This window comes from Epinephelus fuscoguttatus, linkage group LG1, assembly GCF_011397635.1.
Source record: "Epinephelus fuscoguttatus linkage group LG1, E.fuscoguttatus.final_Chr_v1".
Taxonomy (NCBI): domain Eukaryota; kingdom Metazoa; phylum Chordata; class Actinopteri; order Perciformes; family Serranidae; genus Epinephelus; species Epinephelus fuscoguttatus.
This window is the reverse complement of record NC_064752.1, coordinates 8,817,422-8,839,947: the sequence shown is the minus strand read 5'-3', so window position 1 is coordinate 8,839,947 and position 22,526 is coordinate 8,817,422. Positions and strand designations below refer to the sequence as shown.

The 22,526-nt window shown below is 40.7% G+C and overlaps 1 protein-coding gene across 2 annotated transcripts in view; it reads left to right on the top strand.

Annotated features, from left to right (window-relative positions):
- The first annotated feature begins 4,995 nt into the window (after positions 1 to 4,995).
- The window catches only part of mtss1 (MTSS I-BAR domain containing 1), a 74,540-nt gene continuing 57,009 nt past the window's right edge, over positions 4,996 to 22,526 (top strand). For both annotated transcript variants that reach the window (XM_049578298.1, XM_049578289.1), the window contains exon 1: positions 4,996 to 5,775. In XM_049578298.1, coding sequence (XP_049434255.1) covers positions 5,704 to 5,775 — 72 coding nt within the window. In that variant the 5' untranslated portion in view covers positions 4,996 to 5,703. The remainder of the gene's footprint in view (positions 5,776 to 22,526) is intronic.

Here is a 22,526-nt window from a genome sequence, read left to right as displayed (position 1 = left end):
AATAGAACAATTAAGTTTTATTATTTTTCCACCTTTTTATTGTTGTTATATCATTCTGTATACATGGAGACCAGCCTGGTGTTTGATGGGTGGATATGGTGGTCTCATGATTCAGCAAAACACAACACATGTATGCTGGTTGCCACAGTAACCAGCCTGCAGGCACTGTGACTCAGCTTGTTGCTGGGTGAATCAGTTAAATACACCATGACTTTGTGTTTACTATCTGCTGGTTGCTACATAATAGAGTCATGAATATAAACTGAACATGAGCAGCCGCGCTGTTCGATAAAGTGGAGGTCAGTTACAACAGTATGTATATGTATTATATAATCAGTGTGTGCAAATTAAAGGAAAACCAACATTAAGTGTCTTGAAAAGGTTGCTACAAGCCACCAGAGGAGCTTGGCATTTATTCTACAAGTCACTGAACTCTACTGAGAGATGAACACCGTTCTTCCAAAGGCTATTCCCTCATCTGATAATGGTGGAGAGCGCTGTGCAACACGTCAGTCCAAAATCTTCCACAGTGTTCAACTGAATCAAGATCTGTTGACAGACCAGGCCGCAGCATATAATTCAGATCATTTCCATACTCACAAGACTACAGTAGCTAAACCCCTCATGCCCTGTGGCTCGGGGCTCGCCATCCTGAAAGTGATCGCCCGCACGAGGATGGAAATGTTACATCAGATGACGGTGATCACTCAACTCCCTTTTGTAGCAACAAATAATTAATTAAAACCAAAGTTACCAGAAGAACAAACACTTAAATACACACCAGGGTGAGGTTTCAGTTTAGCCCATGTCCCATCCGCTAGCTCTATGACCTGTGCCACACTTAAGGATCTCAGGTCACATTATGGAGCACAGGTGGTCAAAAGCTCAGCTAAATAGCTCAGCGCTAAACCATGACAAGCTTTACAAAGTTATTAAAAGAATCTTAAAATCAATTCTGAAGTTAACCAGCAACCAGTGGAGGGAGGCAAATATTGGGGTGATATGGGACCTACGATTTGTCCCAGTTAAAACACGAGCTGCAGCATTCTGAAGCCAACAACAGCAGTCCACAACAGATGAACCAAACACTTGCTTTAGGTAGGGCCATTTACGTTTTTGCATCAATCACGGGAGTTTGCAGCTGCATTTTGACAAAAGTGTTGGAAAAACACTAATATATTCCCCTGAAACTGCTTTATTCCGCATTTTTACCGTTTCTAGAGAGGATAATTTGGCTCCCGATAAAACCCCCCTGAACATCTGGAAATTAAGTTATCAGAGAAAAAAGTGAGCAGACATTAGCAGGTGCTGGGCTAGCAGCATATCTCTGAAACTCCAAACAGCATAAAAGAATTTTCCCAACATGAAACTGCTTTATTCAGGGTTTTCAGCTGTTTTAATCACCTGGTTGGTCTCTGTAGTTAGAAGCACATTTGTGAGCAGCGTCAAAAAAGCACACGTTTGTAACATCAGACTGCTTTATTCAGTTTTTCAGCGCTTTGATTCACCAGGTCTGTTTGTTTTGGAGAGGAAGAGAAACTGCGGATAACTCAGCTCCTGCTAAAAACCTCCTTTAGCGGGAATATTCATCTGGTTGCACTCTGCCATCATCACCACTAGATGCCACTAAATCCCACTAAATCTAACACTCAACCAATAAATAGTCAAAATATGGCTAAAATGAAGTCAGGGGCACACAGAGTTCACATTTTCAAATAGTATGGGGGCCCCTGGTGCCTGAGGAGCCCTAAGGAGCCACTTAGTGTAAGCACTCTTGTCTTGCTCTGACTAAAGGCTGAGGTATGCTTGAAACAAACTATGAAGATCTCTTACAATGTGTCATGCGACAAGGTCTGAAGGTGAAAGTGTTAACACCCATCCTGAGCAGTCGCACATGAAAGCAAAACGCTTTCTGTCTGAGAATGGGGTCAGTCTTTCCTCAAAGGCAAAAGTGTTGCAATCAGGTGATCGCATGAAAAGTGACTAAGTAGTGAAGTATTTTTGTGAGGAATGAAAAAGAGACCTTAAGAGGGAGAGCGAACCAGGCTTACTTTGTCTACCTCACCTTCCTGGTCGATTGTTGCATGAAGTGACTTTAATTGTCTGTTTAAGGACGTTACAATAGTTATAACAGTTGTAACCATTTGTGACATTGTCATTTTAGATGCATCATGCAGCAGACCTGAAAACGTGTCGTACAGACCTGAGTACCGACGAAGCTGAGAGGCTGGTCCGACTCCTGCTGACCATTCAGTGTTGGTGATGACAGACTGCTTACCTGCACACTGATGACATGCTCAAACTCAGGAGAAATGAGGAATGTAGGAGATAATTACAGCAAAAATAGGCTGAGAAATTATATAAATGTCATTCTTCCTTTTCTTCAGATTATACTGTTTTCTGTGGCCTTGTCGCAAATGTTCCATAAGCCTGTACTGGTCCACATCTCAGACAGTGCCTATAATAAAATAAAAGCTATTCAGGTCAAGACTTTACACACAGCTTATATATCCTCTTCCCAACACCATAAGTTTGATGCTGACATGAATCCTCTATGCTTCAGGTAATAGAATCAAGTCGCCTTACCTGCTGTGTTGCTGGAAAATACAGAGGTTTGGGGATTTTGTAGGGCAGGAAATTAATAAAATCTCAGCCATTAATCTAGAAGGTGATCCAACATGCATACTACTTGGATACCAAATGGCTTTATTACTGATAAATACAATTGGAGCTGTTTATATCTACATAGGGAGCAACCCAGAGCAGACAAACCAAACACTGGCTCTGTACAGGGCCATTTGGTTTTCATGCCGCCCACCTTATTTCGCTGCATTTTCTCCTTTTGGAGAGGAAGACACCTCTGCAGATAATTTTGCTCCCGATAAACCTTCTGAACAATGAACACTGAAAGAATTCTAACCTGGATAATTTTCAGCTGGTTGCAGTCTGAGGTCGTCACCACTAGATGCCACTATATTCCCCAAATCTTCCACAATAAACAGTCAGAGCATGACTACAATGAAGTCAGCGGCATACACAATAAATACAATTGGAAAGTATAAAATATAGGAGTGGGCGGATGGACACCGTGATATTGATACTGCATACTAAGTTTTCATTTGAAGATCAATTCTGAAAAAACAAAAAGCCTTTTTTAATAATAAAAGTAAGGTATTGGTGTAGATATCTGTGATTCTGGCCCTGTAGGCTACTTGGTATTGGATCGAAAGCAAATGTTGTGGTATGGTCTGCCCCTGTAAAATGCTATCGCTCTGTGCAAGAGAGTCCTACTCACTTCTGAACTGAATACTGAACCTAGACCTTGAAAATGTTGTCGTGAGTGTTTTAATTATGTAAAGATAGTTTTGTTGTATTAGCTGAACATTAGAGTTAAAATGTGTTTATGTACAAGTTGTATTTCTTTTAACCCGCCAATAAAATGTCAGTAAAGACACAGCAGAGTCAAAATTTGGGCAACATCTTTCACCTAGCTCCGCCCCGCCGGACCGCCGCTTCTTCCATACAAACAAACCTTCTCCATTCACAGACACGCAGCTGCGCCAAGCGAAGCGAACTCAGCGTCGAACGGAAATTCAAGGGCCTTCAAAATAAAGGCACCGAGTTTTAACATTCGTTCACCAGTTTATCTATACAAATGAACCTATACAGGTTCTTTCAATGTACGTTAAAATACACAGAGTGTATGAAATGCAAGTATTTTATTATTTCAATGTATAAAAAGTATGATTTGTGAAATGTGCACATAAACACAGTACGAGACAAACAAAAGATAAATGATTTAAAATGTTTGTTCATATTAATAGATCAAATAAAACAGCATTACAGCAAAAATGATGAAAATTACATCTTTTATCTGCAAACTGCTGTTACTCAGTGTGAATGTAAAATTCTCAAAATTGAAAAGCCTGATGTGTGTGTGTGTGTGTGTGTGTGTGTGTGTGTGTGTGTGTGTGTGTTTTTTTTTCTTCCTGCATTTGATGGCAAACACACTTATTATCAACTTGGTAACTTAAATTTGGTTTGCTTATTTCTTTTGTCATAACTACAGATATTTAAATGTGGATATAATTTTATAAAAAAACCACTCACAATAAAGTTTTATAATTGTTTTTTTCTTCAGTCAGCACATCACCGTTACTATGCCTGCGGGGGTCTCATCCAAGTCCTCCTAAATTAACATGTTTTTAATTGTCTTAAATTATTATTATTGTTATTATTATTATTATTATTATTATTATTATTATATTTTGTAGTCCACTTTAGGCTTACAGTTGTTGTTTTTTTTTTTGTTTACTATATTTTTTTCTGTTCTCTAGAATCAGAAACAACTTTATTGGCTAAATGTTAGCACGGTCATACAAAGAATCTCCATCGTGTTTCTATTTTCCTTATTTTTTATTGTGTAAATAGCCAGTAGCAATCTATAACAAAATGTGTTTGCTTGTGTATGCTTATGCTACATAAACTATAAATAAACTATTTTTTAAAAAACTACACAATGATATGAATGACCTCTTCTTTCCGATGGTATTTTTGTCATTGTCATCTCATCATTGTGTATGTGTATATATATATATATGTATGTATGTATGTATATATATACATATATATACAATGATGAGTCTGGGTAATATGTATGTTGATGTTATCCAATGTAAAGTTTGGTCATGCGACAGTAAGAAGGGCCCATCATAGTAGCTGTAGTGGGGCCCCTCTGCTTAAGAGCTCAGTTTTTCAAGTTTGTAAAAACTTAATTATGGATTCTTTATCATGTTAGTATTGCCTTTGGGTGTTTTTCTGTTATTTGCAAGCAGACATTAACGACATGGAGGCACCCTCACTTAATACAAATTCAATAGAGATATACATATATGGAGGCTTTTATTGTGAAAGTCTTGACCGGATGTGTGCTAGCATCACTGTGGCTAACTTGCCGCGGTGCTCGGAGACACACTCATTCACTTTAGGGTCGGACTCCCATTGGAGTAACCGGAGGAGAACGGCTGCCTCTCGTCTAAAAACTCGCTGGAAAACAACGTGAAATCTCTCGGATACATTCAGGAAACAGCGGCTGTGGGAGTCTGAATCCACGCTGGACACCAGATAAGATCCGTATTGATTTATTTTCGGCGAAGTGATTGATCACGGACTGCGTGTTTTGGAAACGCACGCACACACAGTCACAGGTTGCTAGCGGAGTTAACGCTAACCTAGCTAGCCGAGTTAGCTAGCTGCGGTTAGCTGTGTTCTCCCTTCACCCGGGACTCCAACCAGCCGGGGTGAACTTAAAACAACTGTGAGACATTTTCCAGACAGTCTGCTGAATGATTCAGGCACGATGTGGTGTTTTTTGGGACGTTTATCAAGTTGGCCGGCTGGAAGCATCGGCTGACTGAAGCCTAGCGATAGTCTCTCTCTCTCTCTCTCTCTCTCTCTCCTCTCGACCTGGATTTTACTCCTCTATGTTTTTTTCCTCCTTTTTTTCCACTGCTGTTTTTGGCTGTTTTTTTAAAGGTGGACTTTGCCCTCGGGGTGTTGTAACTCTCCCCTGTATTAAATCGAAAAAAAAGCCTCCATTGAGTCTTGAGTTGGAGTATTTCTAAAGTTGGCTGCAAGTTTTTTGGGGGGGAGGTAAAAAAAAGTTTGGGAAGTTGAGGAGGATTTTTCCGAGCCTGTGGAAAAATGGATGCGGGTATAGAGAAGGAATGCAGCGCCTTGGGAGGGCTCTTCCAACTCATCATGAACGACATGAAGGTAAAAGAAAATCTGATTTAATAAGATTTTTATTCCTTTCAAATCATCCCAGCTGCTTGGTTTTCATTTTCTCTTTCACCTTTGCATGTTATATTTAAAATTTAGTGTGTCTGCAGTGCAGTTTTTTTTTTATTAATTTGGACAATATTTTACATCTTTCTCTCAGTCTTTCCAATTTTTCTGTGCCACTACTTTTGGCATCCCGCAATCACACCTTTCTTTTCACAATGTAATTATTATATTTGTTTATTTCTTCTATAAAAGTCATTTACTTTATTCTGAGTCTTATGTAGGCAGCACCACAGTTTTTAAATCCAAAATAAAGCAGACTTGATGAGAGAGTGGGTGTATGACTGCTCCATACATTCTTAATGGAGATTTTCCTGCATTGCTTCACTTAATATGTGCACTTCCTTATATATAATAGTCATATGTACATTTCTTCCTTCTATAATGGCTGTCATAACCCCATACTTCAGACTGGTTGAGTCATCAAGTGCTGGAAATGTAAAAGTAAAATGCAATTATAATGCTAAAACTAGGTGGAATTTAAAATAAAGATTCCCATAAATGAATGCTTGAGATACTTATAAAACATAGGTTATTATTGTCTGGATTTAGACTGAGTGGATGTGAGTGCTGGTGATGTTGATTGGGTAATGAATGAGCAGAGGTTAAAACTGGAAGTGGGCCATCTGAGAGGGTAACAGAGCTGGATGGGGGTGGATTTTACCAGCTGTGTGCTCTTTGATGTTTGTTAAGCAGGCTGCCCTTTGCTGCCTGTCTGTCTGTATGTCTGTCTGTCTGTCTGTCTGTGTTTCACTGCTCTCAGATGTTCATCGTTAGCAGATTTGACTTTTCCAGTCGGCCCCGAATGCATCTTTTTTGTCCAACATAGGCAGGAAAGGTTCTGGTGTGTGTGGAGCCTGATGGATGAGACGGCGTGACCAATCTTACTGTCTGTTCGTAGCTTTTCACAAATATATTTGCCATCTGATTGTGCATGTATCTGACAAAAGCTAACAAGAAACCACAGTGCAGTTGAGTGATGTCAAACAAATAGTGGTAAACAAAGGATAAATAAACAAATAAAGGCACATTAATCACTGGTGATTTGCTGATTGTCAAAACCTCAGCCTGGGAAAACATCTACCAATGCAGTACTTTATTTAAAGTTTGTTACAGTTCAGTTGGTTCAATTTGTTATACCGTTTACTGATGTATTTACTGTCAAATGTATTTTTCAGCTATAATGTCCTTCACAGTCCAAATAGTTTGTTAATAATTCTTCACAAACACATTTCAGGGACCCTTATCTGATTTTAAAGCTACAACAGTTTGGTAGTTAATCAATTCGTCATTTCGGAAAATGAATCAGCATTTATTTTGAGAGGTGTTTTAGTCCATTTTTCCAGCTTCTCTAATGTAAAGACATGTCGCTTCCTCAGTCTGACATTACAGTACTTTGGATATCTTTATTTAATTCACTTTAAGTCCAACACACAGCAATTTTAAAGGAATATTTCACCCACAAAATGACAGTTTGCCTTGTTACCTTGAATTCATGATGAAATTGTTTTTCTCACAGGCCTCCACAGAAAACAGCAAATGTATTGACTTATTGATTGATCAGGGACCACGTTTAACAACACCCAAATTATCCACTTACAAACTCTCACACAACTCATGCAGTATAATCCAAGTCTCATTTATTCAGTTGTGTGCTCAGAGCTTCCCAAACACGTGTTTTTGCTGGAAAAAAACCTTAGTATTGGAGTCAGGCTGGAGTATAGATGAAGTTTCATTTTCAGTTTTATATGGCAAGGTTGTCTTCATGAATTCAAGGTAACACAGCATACATTTACTGATGTACACACGGTCATTTTGTGGGTAAAGTCTTCCTTTAAGACATCACTTAGGGATTTCTGCAGTAATGATGGTAATATCTTCTGATGTTTTACAGACCTAGCAACTTGTAGATTAATGGAGTAAATAGTGCAGATTAATGAGTAATGAAGGTAATCTTCAGATTGGACAGATCGTGGCTGAGTGTTGACTTGCTGTCTGGAATACTGCACACACTGTGTTTCTGTCAAGATAAAAAAAATATGGACGCATCAATACTCCTGCATCGCATGTGTAGCTGCTTCTGTGGTAGTCCTCTTTTTCCACATGGTGTAACATTCGACGTATAAACCACTTTGGATCTGATTTAGGTGGAATCATGTGCTTTTATTATTTACCACATCCGGCCTCCTGCAAGAATTTCTCTTCAGAAATCGTATTCTCATCCTCCACTTCTTCTTCTGTGAGGCTCTCTTGCACCAGTTTTACAATTCAGATTCACCAAACTCTCTTAACTGGAAAAACCCATCGTAAAGTTGCCTGATGAATGTTTTGTGTTCATGACACTTGGTCGCTAGGATCGCCATATATCGCCTTCCTGCTCCCCTCCGTTTTTGTTGGGAAGTGTAAAAAGAAGACTGTCGCCCTTTTCACACAGAGATCCTGCAGTATGGCCGCAACAAAGACCCTTGACTACGCACCATCCCAGTTTGTGATTTTTAAACAGCATGCCGGCGTTACGGAGGCAAAAGAAGCGTAAAGGGTGTGATGTGTAACACAATGGTGTCAGCCTCCAGTGTGACATGTAACATGTGTCGGGCAGTACTTTCTAAACAATACTAATGGAATGACATGACAAATATGACTGTTATTAGCTGCCTTTTAAATCCCCCTGCAGTGGGTTGAACACATAACATAACACATGTTCTGTCCTGCCAGCTATCTAGCTATTTACACGATCAATTTGGCGCTGTTATTCCCACCACTGCTGGCCTAGAGGTGAAACAAGTCTGTCCCCTAATTCTGTGATCGTACCTTTTATACAGAACGCCAAGGCGGAATGACAGCACGACATTTCTGCCTTGAACAGGAAGTGTAAAAGGGGGGGTTTGATACTGCAGAGCTGGAAATTAGTATTCAAAAAGATGACAAGTTTTACAGTGTCGTATTAGAGAACCCAAAACTATTAAATATTAATAGCACAGCTGCTGGTGATGTGTCATTGGAGCAGTGTGCTGTACTGTTACAGTCATAAAGAGGGAATCATGTGATGTAGCGTTGGATGCAAAAAGACATCAACTGAGAAAAAGATGAGAGACTGTTCAACCTACTGTGGGGTTTAAAACTGTTAACTGTTGGGTGCAGCAGAGGATGATACTAGAGAGTGACCTGCAGAAAGACCCTGAGGCAGCTGTCAAAGTGACAACATATTTCAGCTATTACTGAACTGTAGAAGTTACTGATATGCCAAAAAAAGAAACTCATTAACCTGACAAGTCACGGTGATGGCAGAACAGTAATTTTGCATTAAGTTTGTCTTACTTATGCCTAATTTTAGTTCATTTTGGCCCCCTATTAAACTCAAAATTCATTTAGATCAAGGCAGTATGAGGAGAAAGAAAGACTGCTGTTGCTGACTTGTACAACAGGTCTGGACCTCTCCTAAATTTCATTCATACCGAAGAAAAAAATGTTAAATGCCACAAATTCTCTTAAATCAGTCAGTTTAACAACAGCTCTGTTTGTTCAAGTGGTTCTTGCGTGAGGCCAAATGTCCTATTATTTGGAAATGCAACTTATCAAACCACAGATGATGATGATTCAGCCGTCACAAAGACAGGAATATTGTGTAAGAGAGGATCTTCAGATGACTCAGAGTTTGCCAATTTATGTGACTGAATCAGGATGAAGGTTAAAGTTGTCTGTTAAACAGAACATCCAAGCAGATGGAAAGGTACCTGAGTTACCTGAGAGGTTAGAGCTCCACAAGATGAAGAGTTTAAGGAACATGAGGCAGTTCTCGTTCTGTTCTTGGATGTAACGTGATGGAACTTGCTGACATCCTGTGGTGAAGCCAGCGAGCAGTAGCACATGAGTCACTTCTGCTGTCAGATAACAGGGAAGAAAGAGGGATGGTTATGGTGGAGTGTGTGTGTGATTCAGAGCTTGTGGCATCACATCCTGGTATTTCACCAACATGGCACAAAACCAACGGGGGCACTCCTTCCATCTGCCACATGCACACGCACACACACACACACACGCACAGAGAGAAGTCATGTCTAATTAAGTAGAGAGTTACTGTTCAGATAAATCTCTCCTCAGGGTATCATAACACGCCTGTGAAGAGCTCAAACTCTGAATCAGCCTGTGGACGTGAAGGCACAGAGGCCTGTTCCAGATTATAGGTCATTTCATGAATTAACCAAGCAGCCATTTAAAGGAAAGCTTAAGAAGATATTTTCGTATTGTTGTGATACAAGTTTCCACAAGATAACCAGCTTAAATACATTTCAGCAGACTGAGGTGTGTCAAAGCACCAAGTGATGAAAACAGATTATTTGTTAAGATCATCTGCAGCTAACAGATGACAGATAACATCTAACAGTCAAACAGCACAATGTGGACAGAGCTAACAGTATTAACCTGGGGGGAAACCAGAGGGCGGGTGCCATGCTTTTGCGATGCCGATGTTGGTCGGGATGCTGTATCAGCGGTATATGAGCGCTGTGCAAAATGCCGGCAGTCAGCCACCCAGTGGGATACACACACAAACACTAAGGGCGCATTCACACCAGGGTAGTCCGGGGGACTCGGTTCGACTGGGCGGGGAATGTCGAAAAATTTTGCACCTTTCCATTTGGTTCGGTTCACTTTCACACTGCACTTTTTAAAGCGGACCAAACCGCCTGGACAACGTCGCACTGTTACAACAGCTGCTCGTTTGAGGGCGGTATTGTCCAAAACGACCACTGACCAGGAAGAAAAAAAGCATGAGGAAGAAGAAAACCTGGCTCATTGATTGGCCAGGACCGAAAACGGAAATCCAGCCCCTTCTGTCACGGACCTTAATATATTGCTGTCTCAGTTTTTTTTACCTTGATGCGACACTGAGCTGCCGACTGCTTAAATCTGTTACCGTCATCCTCTCGCTAAACTATTTAAAAACGGCTTCTCCTGGTTCGCGTTGATGGCTATGTTTTGTTTTTTCTACCCAGAATGCATTGCGCTCTATGTCACTTCCTCTCTTTGGTTCGCTGGATAGTCTGTTTGCATTCCCCCTGTAAGCAAACTGCACCAGGGTTCACTTGCAAGTGAACCGAGACCCCCAGTTTTCAAGCGGACCAGGGTTCGCTCGTTTGGTCCACACCAGAGTTCAAATGAGCATTTACACCACGCCAAACGAACTTAACTATCTGTGGAAGTGGACCAGGGTTTGTTTTAAGCGGACCAAATAGCGCCAGTGTGAATACGTCCTAACATGCATGTGTTGCCGGACTGTCTTCCATAACAACAAACAGAGAAACTCAGATTACAACAAACACACGAGCTAGGGTGAGTTAATTATCTGCTCAAGACGGCATTGCTTAACTATCTGTTTACACGACTACTAGTTTAAGTTTGGCTCATTTTGTTCACTGAAATTGTGTCGTCAACACCCAACAAAATACGATATCACAAACAACATCAATTTGTTTTTTCACCCACATTCAGGTGACTATTTGACAGTATTCAGAGAGAGAGGATCGGCGGTACACTTTTGTATTGTCTTGCCATCGTGGATTGAGATGGTGTTATGAGCAGTCACCCCGGAAATTAGCACAACCTACAATACAGTGACAATTAGGAATGCACGATATTGAATTTTTGCAGATATCCAGTATGCTGATATGTTAGAACAGCTGCATCGTGTTAAAGGCTATAATGATGGAGAAGGTCAGGGGTGACAAAGGAAACTTAAAAATGTCGCCCAGAACAACGGTTTCCCACACAGCCCCTGACCGTCTGAGCAGGCTGTTAAACCAAAGGGGTTTTTTTTAGATTCATCCGCTTTGGAGAATTTTTAGGAGGCTCAGTGTTTGTGTAAGAAAGTGTTGGTGGAGTGTGGATGGAAGGTCAAAACACTGTGAAAAATATTTCCGATTTAGCTGGCTTAGTGTGAACGCACCCCCAGAGCTGTGAGTGTGGGCTTGTTTAACCCTGCAGCATCTGTTGGATCACATTCAAGGGACCAATATGTTTGGTTTTGTTGTTACACAGTGTGAAAAATGTCGACATCGTAAATATGGAGTTATCATAACATGCGAAGAAAGGTTACACTGGTCAAGAACAGAAACTGTAGGTGCAGATGATTTTCAGTTTCTGTCTGTTCATCCTAAAATGCCTCTTACCTGTGGTGCTGTTTATCAGGCGAGATTGTTCTGGTGTGAGTTGCCGCGTGTTGGAGATACCGACTGTAGAGATGTCTGTTATCTGTGTTAACATCAGCAGGAGGAGAGCTAGTTAAGGTTAGCTGTTAGCAGCCAGTGGCCACAACTTACAGCTCATAGAGGTAGCATTGAGTTACATTATGATACGTTTAAGCTCTGTTCAGTAAAGATGAGTATTGAGCGATGGTAAATGAAAATGTTCTCATGATGTGTTCAGTGTAATCTTGTGAAATGTACTTTTTGGCAAGACAGAAAAATACAGATATTTTGACAGAGAAATTTTATATTACAGAGGCAATTATAATCTATTACATATATATAAAAAAAGGGCTTTTGAAGCAGTTTTTTTAATGTGAAAAAAGGGTTATTTTAAAGGCTGTATCATAAATTTGTATAATTGAATTTGTGTTTATTCAAAGGTAGTGTAATGAAGGACTGAATGACTTTAAAAGAGTCCATTTTTTGTTATAATGTCGATTTCTTTATTTCCCTGGCAATAAAGTGGGTAATAAAAAAACAACAAAACAACAATATAAAACACTGGTATCGGTTATCAGTCATCGAGTGCATCCCTAATAAACAGCACTACAGGTAAGAGTGAACTGTCCCTTTAAATCAGATGTCTGTGCTCTATTTAATTAAAGAATATGTGACAATCCAGTAGCTCTATAATTAAGTTATGTTTTATATTGTTATTATAATAAATATTTATAATTAATTTTAAATTTAAATAGACAAAGAAAGATTCCCAAGTGGTCAGTAATGTTATGATGTGTCGTCTTTCTGCATTAGTAAAACTGATTAAAATGTAGATTCTAATCCTTGGCCTTATTGCATCCTGTCCAACTTCCTGTTTGATGTATGGAGCACGTCACAGCTCAGCTGAAAATTCCCCGTCCTGAAGCAGCTCCACGGGACCTTTAAGTTTTAGTAGAGAGAGACAGACAGCTTATTGATTTCCGTCTCAGCGATATCAGGTGTGACATTATGAGCCATCGACCTTCCCCACTCCTCCATCCTGACATGCTCAGTACGCTCCTTCACTCTCACTCTGTCTGTGTCATGATGTCTGCATTTTCTGTTCCATGTGTGCTCCACTTCTTCTCCAATTCCTCCTTGATTCCTTCTCTCCATTTATCCCTCACTAGCCTCACCAGCTCCTCCTGATAAAATTCACTGTTCACGAGGATTTCATGAATGTTTGAGTATTAGATTTATTCTCCTCGTTAACTTGACTTCAAAGGAAATTGTCGCTCAAAACAACCGTTGCTGTGCCCTCCTTCCTCCAGAGTGTATTAGGTAAAAATGTGTGCGTGGTTATGTGAATGCATTTGTGTGCGTGCACACGCGCGTGTGTGTGTGTAATCTGTCCTGTGCTGTGTACTGAAGGTGAACTGAGAATGAGATGGCAGCAGTGTGTGTGTAAGTGTACGTGTGTGTGGAGAATAGCAAATAGCTTTCAACACTGAGCTGCAGCCGTGTTCGATTTCTTCATGGACACACTCACACTGTAGTAAACAGTGGTTATGACTGTGTTACTGTGTTTTATAATCAGTCTTGTCTATATATAATTTACTGTGTGTGTGTGTGTGTGTGTGTGTGTGTGTGTGGTAAAATGCAGGCTTTTCCCACACACAACTGTGCACTTACACACATATATACAAAAACACACCCTGCAACTACAGGCCATAATGTGATGTGATGTGATGTTACCAAGGCTTAGTCACATCAGTGATATACTTTATAGTTCCTGATAGTGTGTGTGTGTGTGTGTGTGTGTGTGTGTGGGAGTGGTTGATTTCAGAGAAGTCTCACTGCTGACAGGAAAATAGGCAGCCTGAGGTGAATGTAGGCGTGGACGGACACACACACACAGAAGGCACGCACTTCAAATCTGGCCAACAAACACATATTACAGAAATACACACATGGCAACACACACATGCAGAGGTGTGTCTGATAAGGACAAGAGGAAGGAGGGATGAGTTATAAAAGGAAATAAGGGAACATTTGAGGAAATACAAGACAGGAGGAAGAACTTGAGACAGGATGAAAAGATGAGGCAGAAGGGAGGAAATGATGAGTTAGGAAAAAAAACGAGAAGAGAAAACCTCACAAGGATTATTAATTGGGGCCGATCTGGGAATATTTTAATCAGAATTAGTGTCAGGTTTATTTCCAAGTAGATTTTCACATACAAGGAATTTACCTTGGTGTTTTGGGGCATTACAATAAACAGAGTAAGAGTGAATGAAAAATATAAAAAGCAGAAGTTAAGAAACATAAATAAAATAGAATATTTTACAATAAGAATATTTTAGAAATATGTACAGTATATTTGTTTTCAAAATAAAAGAGCTGTACCTTTTAAAATCATGTAGTTTGTTCATGTTTTTAATGAATCAAGTATTGGTTAAAAGAAAGCCGATCCAACTGAGATTTGGGTCAAGCAGCTCCTGAAGAACAAGCACTTATTGCAATGTGTCATACATATTTAATCAACTGTTATGTAAGATGTACTATATTATCGAACTCGTTACCGTCAGTGTGAAATTTGAATGTCTCTGATTGGGATTGGGCTGAAATAACTTGATTTGGACATCTCTGTTAAACATATCTGTATTTTAAAATGACTGTATTTGTAATAATGCACATTATTAAGCATCCGTAGTCTTACTCAACATTATGTAGTGTGATTTACTCCACTAGTTCTGATAGGGATAGTAAGTTTAAAAAATATGTAAGGTTGTTTATTCTTGTTTAATCCTTATTATTGTATTATATCTGTTTTTATCACCATTTAACTTGAGACTATGACAGGTCATAGGACTGACCAACTAAGGCCAGTTGAGTAGCTAAATAGCATGGGTGGATGATAGTTAAAGCTAAGCTGAGATCGATGTATTGTTCAGACTACACAACTTGCTGTCTTGTAATCGGGAGTCTTGAAGTTGTAGTTTTCACACTACATGAATAAGCAGCAAGATCAAGATCTTAAACCATGAGGAATCCCAGATGACTTTGTCAGGTGCAAGTTGACCCATACCGTGTGTCAGGCGGGCATGCAATAGTCCACCTTCCACATTCTCTTCCACCTCTTTTTTACACTCACGCCGTGCGACAGGCGGGCATGCAATAGTCCACCTTCCATATTCTCTTCCACCTCTCTCTTTTACACTCACACTGTGCGTCAGGCGGGTTCCTAGAAAATATCAAGTGATCAAAGCAGCATTTTTATTGAAGTTATTAATGAGTTCCAGAAAGATTGCATGCAATAGTCCACCTTCCACATTCTCTTCCACCTCTCTCTCTTTTACACTCACACCTTGGAGACAACCGCCGCACGCAGTCCTGTGTCTTGCTCTCTCATTGCCTGTAGTCTGCCGACAAGGTCCCTAACAGGTCCAGATATTTAGCCTGCTAGGTGCATCTGTGACCAATCACGTTCATGTGTAGCGCTCAAGAGCCAATCTGCCTCTGATTTGGGCTTTTGTTAAAGAGCTCCAAAAACTGTAGATGACTGGAAAATCAGGGATGAAGTTGTGTAGTGTGAGCAAGGCATGAAGGTAAAAACAGCTAGGATGATGTATAGTACGTACATTGCTGAGCTGAAAAAAAATCATAGGAGTTGGAGTTTTTTTAAATGCAAACAACAAATATATTGTTTAACTTTACTGTAATCAGGGAGGTTGCCACTTCTAATATTACAGGCTGTAGCAGTCTTAGGATAAATTGGGATATGATGAATAGTAAAGCTCAACATTTCACTTTTTCGGATGAATTAAACCCCTATTTAGACATTTTATTGCCAAAGCTCACAGAAAGGAGGCTGCTGATATCAGGACTCGGGCTCTGTGCCGCTGTCACTATCAAATAAATAAATAAGGAGCACACTGCTTGTGCCCCTCAAACTCAGTTAAAGATGGCTGCTTCTTTCAGCTTCATTTGAAGGGGCCTTTTAGATCAGACAGATCCGCCCCGACGTGTTCAGTCTAGAAATACGACTTTGGAGACACAGCCAGAGACTTGAGCTGTGTGTGGAAAGTTTGGAAGGAAGGCAGAGTGATGGATGAACGTGAGTCAACAGGTAGAGTGAGATGGAGGTGATGAGACAGTATGGATGACTGCAGCTCAATGGAGGGTGTGGATTTACAACATCATTACCCACTGATGGAGCTACCAGCAGGAGCTGCAGTTTGAGGACCATGAGGGTTGTTTCAGGTGGAGGTTTTATGAACGAATGTAAAAAGGAAGTTTGAGCTTTTAAAGGCAAAATGTGGTCGTTGAAAATTTAGAGATATGCTGGAAATAAGTTTGCCCTTAAAAACGGAGGTATTTATCACTTGAGCTTCAGGATGTGACATATTTGACTTGCTTTATTGTAGTGGCAGTGTTTTCTCATGCTGATCTAAGAATTATATTAAATGGAGGTTCAGATGTATGACGAGTAAGAGACTGAGTGACACGACCGGAGACAGAGGAGATACACAAATGGTATGCAAAGAAACCGAAATAGACAAAAGTCACATGGAGATCAGCTGCTATCTACTTCCTCTTCTCTACACCAACAGGAACCCATGGCAACACTGTGGCAGAAAGATAGATGATAGAGAAGAGGGAAGGAGAACGGAAGAAAAGAAACAAACACTTAATTCGTAGTAGTTTCATGGTTTGGACATGAAACTACTACAGACTCCACATTCAGCACACATTCACTGACATCACTTTGAGTCTGATTCTTCACAGAGAACCATGTGGGAAGTTGCAAGACAGTTACCCGAGTTCAACTTCATAAACCGGCAATCAACCTCAGAAACTTGAGGTCACCACCATGGTGTCATAGATGCACATTCCCAAAAATGTGTTACTCATCTGTTGGTGTTTCAGATGTTGACAGTGATATCATCCCTGACTTGAACAACTCAGTGACTATGCTGATGAGTCTACAGAAATGGACTTCTTAGGACTGTCGGTTGGAGGTTGAGCATGAATATCAGTCAGTATGTTTACATGGCATTAGAGAATTCGATTTATTGTGTCAGTCCAACTAAAACCGGATTTTTGAAACATGTAAACATGTTAGTCCGACTGAAATCGTACTAAATATAATTTCTCAAAGCCAGACTATGCTGGGCGCTGAATTACTCCTGTATGTATTTATTTAATCATACCTTAACTGGCCGAGGCGCTCAGCTCATGCTCCACAGTTTCCATCCCGGGCTTAGACTTGGAAGTCGAATAGCATTAAATGTATAGCAGAAGAAGAAGAAGCTGGTAACAACATGAAGAAATCTACATCCAGAACCGTGCATCACTGGACAGACGAGGCAACACAGTTTATGCTGTGTCTCCATGTTCAGAGCTGTAAAGTTGTCCACCCTCATACCAGTTTGCTGCTAGCTAATCGTAGCGAACTTCTTTGTTGATTGTTTGGTCTGTGATGTAGGTCAACTGGAAAAAGGCCCAATGCTAACAAGCTGACAGCAGACATATCACCACCTATCATAGCAGAGTAGGACATACTTCAGCAACAAGCAGAAAAGTGTACTTGCATTATTATGCTTTTATATCATCATGATATCAGTGACATAAAATGGTCTAGAAATGACAGTACTTTTTATCACAATTTCTGGGACTATATATATCGTCAAAAAAAGTAGTTCTTGTGATAGGCCTACTCTCTTGTCATCTCTGTAATAAAGGCATGATGTGTCCTGAAAATACTTAAAATACTAACAGTGGAAAGAGACATCTCCCACGACTGAAGAATTCTGCTCACAATTCGTAGATAAGACCTGCAGTCCTTTACCCCCTAATTTGCGCCGCCTTTTTATCGCGTGATTTCGCAGTTACACGGTGCGGTGCTCCAGAAACGCATCCAGTAGGCAAGGGTACGCGCCGCTCCAGATCCATGGCGCTGCGTAGTGCAGCACAGATGGAGTATGTGGAAACTGGGGGTAACACGCAGGCAACAAGCAAGTTATCCATGAGGGAGTGATTCAGCCTCTTCTACCTGACCTCTGATCCTGAAGCCAAACGAACAAAAGTAATATTGGTGGAATTTGGAGACTTGAAAGAGTCACTGACAGTTCACATACTGGTGACAAACTCAACTCATCGTGGATATTTTAGAGCTTTCTTCATTTAAAACAAGAATAAAATACATTTTTGAAAACTGTTACAGACTGAAATTATCCCGAAAACAGTCTTGTTTTCCCAGCTAAGTGCCTTTTTGACCATTCCATTTAGAAGAAGCTCTTACTCTTGTGTTTGTGGATGGCCATCTCTATCATCTTCCTTTGTGTGTCTAGGTTATCATGCTACAGTTCCACAAAGTCTGGCTGTCTTTTAGCAGTCTAGTTGTTTGAGGAATTTGCCGATGGTACTTTATGTCTGTCGTTCTGCTGCTAACCTGTCAGCCTGATGACGGAACAACAGCCAGCGTAATGCAGACCTGAGGTCCAGTTGACCTGTCCTCCGTAGACAGTTGCTGTTGTAGAGAGAAAGAGGGAGAAAGCAGTGTAGAGATAAATCTTTAATTTCTTTACTCAGCCTCACTGCAGGCTGCACGACTTCAGCTTTCACCACAAGATTTTGGTCTGGAAATCGATTGACTGAGCCGGGCAGCTGGGAGAGCTAAGAGGTGACTTTCTGCCTCTCAGATACACTTAACTTTGAGAAGAAATTAAGTATTGAAAAGAGAAAAGAGTGGTCTATAGCAGCTCCTACACCATGATGTGAATGGGAGTGATCTGCCTGCTGCTGGTATTGAAGAAATAGAAGATCGTGATTTATGCAAGAATGATAAGAGGAATAGAAAGTCCATGCTCTCCTCTGTCTATTTATGTCACTTAATAAAAACCTCATTGTTTCACAGATAAAGCTCCAGACAGTCTGTTGTGTTGCACATGTTGGACTTCTCTGAACAAACCATTAGCCTGATATTGACACACCCTACCTGTCTACCTTCCCCTCGTTCTCTTTTTTTCTCTCTCTGAGTCAACCAGAGTTGCTCAAACACAACGTCAAACAAACCATCGACCTGCTGTTTGAACAGTCTCTCAACCTCTTTCTCTCACTGTTGCTTCAGCAGAGTTGCGTTATTATGGCGACTCTTTGTCTGAGACATAATTGCCAGGGCAGTGGACAAAATGTCCGGTGTATTTTGGGCTACGTAGCGCGTATATACCGAGCCTTTTTCGCTGAAACGTAACTATATGTTGTGTGTGAGATTTATGTCTTCAGTAGGAACCAATGGGCTTTGGGCTGAGAGCCACAGACAGAGTAGGGAAGTTGTAAAGTATTAAAAGACGCTCACTGGATTTATTCACAGTGAGAATGATAAAGGATAACACCAGCCTGACGCAGACATGGTGGGAATAAAATGCACACACAAAGCTTGAATAGTGTTTTCTCTTGATAAGCAGAAGGTAAAACAAAAGTGATGGTAATAACAATCCTCTGTGGTGTGTAACAGTCAGGTTTCACTCTCAAACTGGTTTCAGAGGAATTTTCAGCGTCACATTCTTCTGACAAATGCTTTCTACGCTCTGTGACACTTAACGATTTATGATAAGTGGATCATTAATATTCCCATACATCACAAACCAGCATATTTCCCCTCCTGCAACCACTTAGTCAGAAGTGTATGACAAAATGGTAGATGGCTGAATTTCCTCTGGATATCAGCTTGTTTCCACTTTAACAGAGTTTTAGTTCTGTAAGCTGCATTGAAAACAGAGTCACAATTATCCCCTAATAACACCAGAGCTTTTTTCTTCTCAAAGCAGTAGTTGACGCAAGGACACAGTAAAGGAGATTTGTTTCTAATGAGGAAGTAAAAGTGTTTACAGGCTGAAATTTGTCGTCCCAGCATATTCTTATCATCTGTTTGGCTGCTGCAAAGCGAAAGTGGCAGGCGAATCATGTAAGAGTTATACTTCTGCAAAGGTTTCTACAGATTTATGTAGACAAGGGTGTCACAGGTCACTGAGGGTTGCAGAAGCTGATTGGTTGATCCAACGTCCTGTCGAGAGGCAGGTTGAACGTGAAATACTGGAGCTGACTGGAGCATGTTCAACCCAAACTGTACGAGTGTAAATGTTCCTGAATGTCAGATGTGCACCTTTCGTGACCTACAGACGAGCAAGACCAGCATCTTCCAGCCTTCAAGTCTCAAGTCTTTTCCTGAGGTTGAACTCCTCTGCGTTGAACCTGTTTCCACTGAAAAATACTTCATAGCTTTTCTCTTCCTCTGTAATACCCACATTTCTCCAAACTGTTGGCACATTATCTGGAAGTCATCAACACACAAACAAACATGCACATGCAGCAGTTACTTGGCAGTCAGCAGCATGCGTGGCTGCACATGAAAAGGTAAAGCAGGAAGCTGAATGAACAAAGGTGTTTTTGTTTGTTTGTAAACCAAAGTACATGCAGAGAAACAAGAAAAATTTAAAAGCAGATCAGTTTGTTGTCTGTCAGCTGTTGTAAAAGACACATGCTAACATCCTACGTATCAACGCACAGTTGCAGTGGGGGTAGTGTGTCTGAGGCTGTGTCCAGGGCTCATCTTTCTCACAACTTAAAGTTACATGTTGGATGCTGTAGGCACCAAACAGAGAAGGAAACACTGCTCCAGGTAAATGTTAGTTACATATAGCAGGGTTTTTGAACGCTCTTTTGCATAAATCTTCTTTTTATCAGTAGTTTTCAACAGTTCCAGTGAGCTAGTTTGTGTTTTATCCATGAGTGTATAAAGAGATTGATATAGCTTTAGATGTGGGGCCCCGTTCATTCATACTGAAGTTGCTCAGTGTTGCATGGAGCCAAAAGTTTGATTTCTAGATATAAGATTACCTTGGTCTATTGCAACTGTGGGCATATAGTGCAAGCTCACTAGCGTTTCCTTTAACCCCGCCTCCCAACCACTCTGTGTCAGGCTTGCTATAATGAATGACAGTAGAAAAGTAACCCTGGATTTGGCTTTCAGTGAGTTTTACAACTTTTGCGATGTAATGATTTAAAGCAGGGCTATTTAAGTGTTCTTACCAGGATGGTGATGTACCTCCTGCTGAATTACACACGTGACTTTCACAGTGTAAGTCTAGGGGGTAACGCCTTTTTTGGCCTCGTGGTTGTGTGACGGACCCGGAAGTTGCAATTCCCCAGATCGGTCTACAGGTCAGATGGACTTCAGAGCCCGGTGCTGTTCCTGGGAGCTTGGTTCTGTCCAGTATCATCAGTTAGTACTGTGTGTTTCACCCTGTCGTGCTACTCTCAGCTTCAAGTTTTAGCCAACACAGTGTGCAGTGTGTGTTATTGTGGAAAATGCACCTATGATAGTTTATAATGACTCTATTAGGGAACTGCTACGAGCCTAGCTGACAATGTTTGGTTGGACAAATTTCTTAATAGCAATTGTGATTGACTTCATTTTCGTAGACGAAGCAGTTCATTTTTTAATGGAGAAAATGCTCTTCAGATAAATTAAGACTGATTGTTTGTTGCATCCCACTTCACTGATATTCAAACATCCAATCACAGCTGTGTTAACTGCCTTTCTGGCTGACTAATAGCTTAAACGAATGAATTACCATCTCAGTAGCTGCCTCATAGTTGAATGAGTAACTAAATAAGGTCTTTCGAGACTCAGTCAGGTCAGCCGTGCACTTTCCTGAGATGTCACGCCAGTTCCTCCCCAGCGCTCTGTCTCTTTTCGCTCTGTCGGTCAGTAGAGCAAGTCAGGATTATCATGGTAGGATTAGCTGCTGATGGCAGGTGACTACACACACACACAGACCAAAGTAACTGTATACCTGGTCATGCTGTCTGGTTGACTAAGCAGATAGGATAACAGCTCTGCATATCTTCTATACATGGAGTGAATAGAGTTTACTGTGTCAGTACCAGTGGAGCATGTAGGCTGTTCCCACTCGTCTTAAAACAAGCGTTTTTGGCAGCTTCTAAGGCTGGTGGAGTTTATAGAAGTCTAAAATTAAAGCAGGTGCGATCTGAAGATCCCAACACAGATAAAAGAAACCAGTGCTTACTCTGAACAACCAAGGATTTATTTGTGTCATAAATGTTTGGTGTTTTAACATCATGAAAATGACTCAAATGATTTTTCAGTTTATCAAATTTGTCGTCAGTTGATTTTCTGTACGTTACGATTTCAGCACGACATATAATGAACCATCTTTTTAGGTGTCTTTCTGTCTGTCTGCTTGCATGTGTTTTCATCTAACAGTCATACTAGGATATTACTGAAGTAATATAGAAAAGTAAATGGACCAGACGGTGAAACTGTCACAGCAGAATGGTGCTGCAGTGATAGTTTTGGCTCGATGGTAAGCCAACGGAGCTGTAGACGAATGACTGACTGGCTTCCTGGTTTCAAGGTGCTTACGCTTCTTGTCTAAAGTTAAACCTGGCGGCTCACCGTAGCTCCATGGCTAGCTTCTGGGTTGCAGGGCG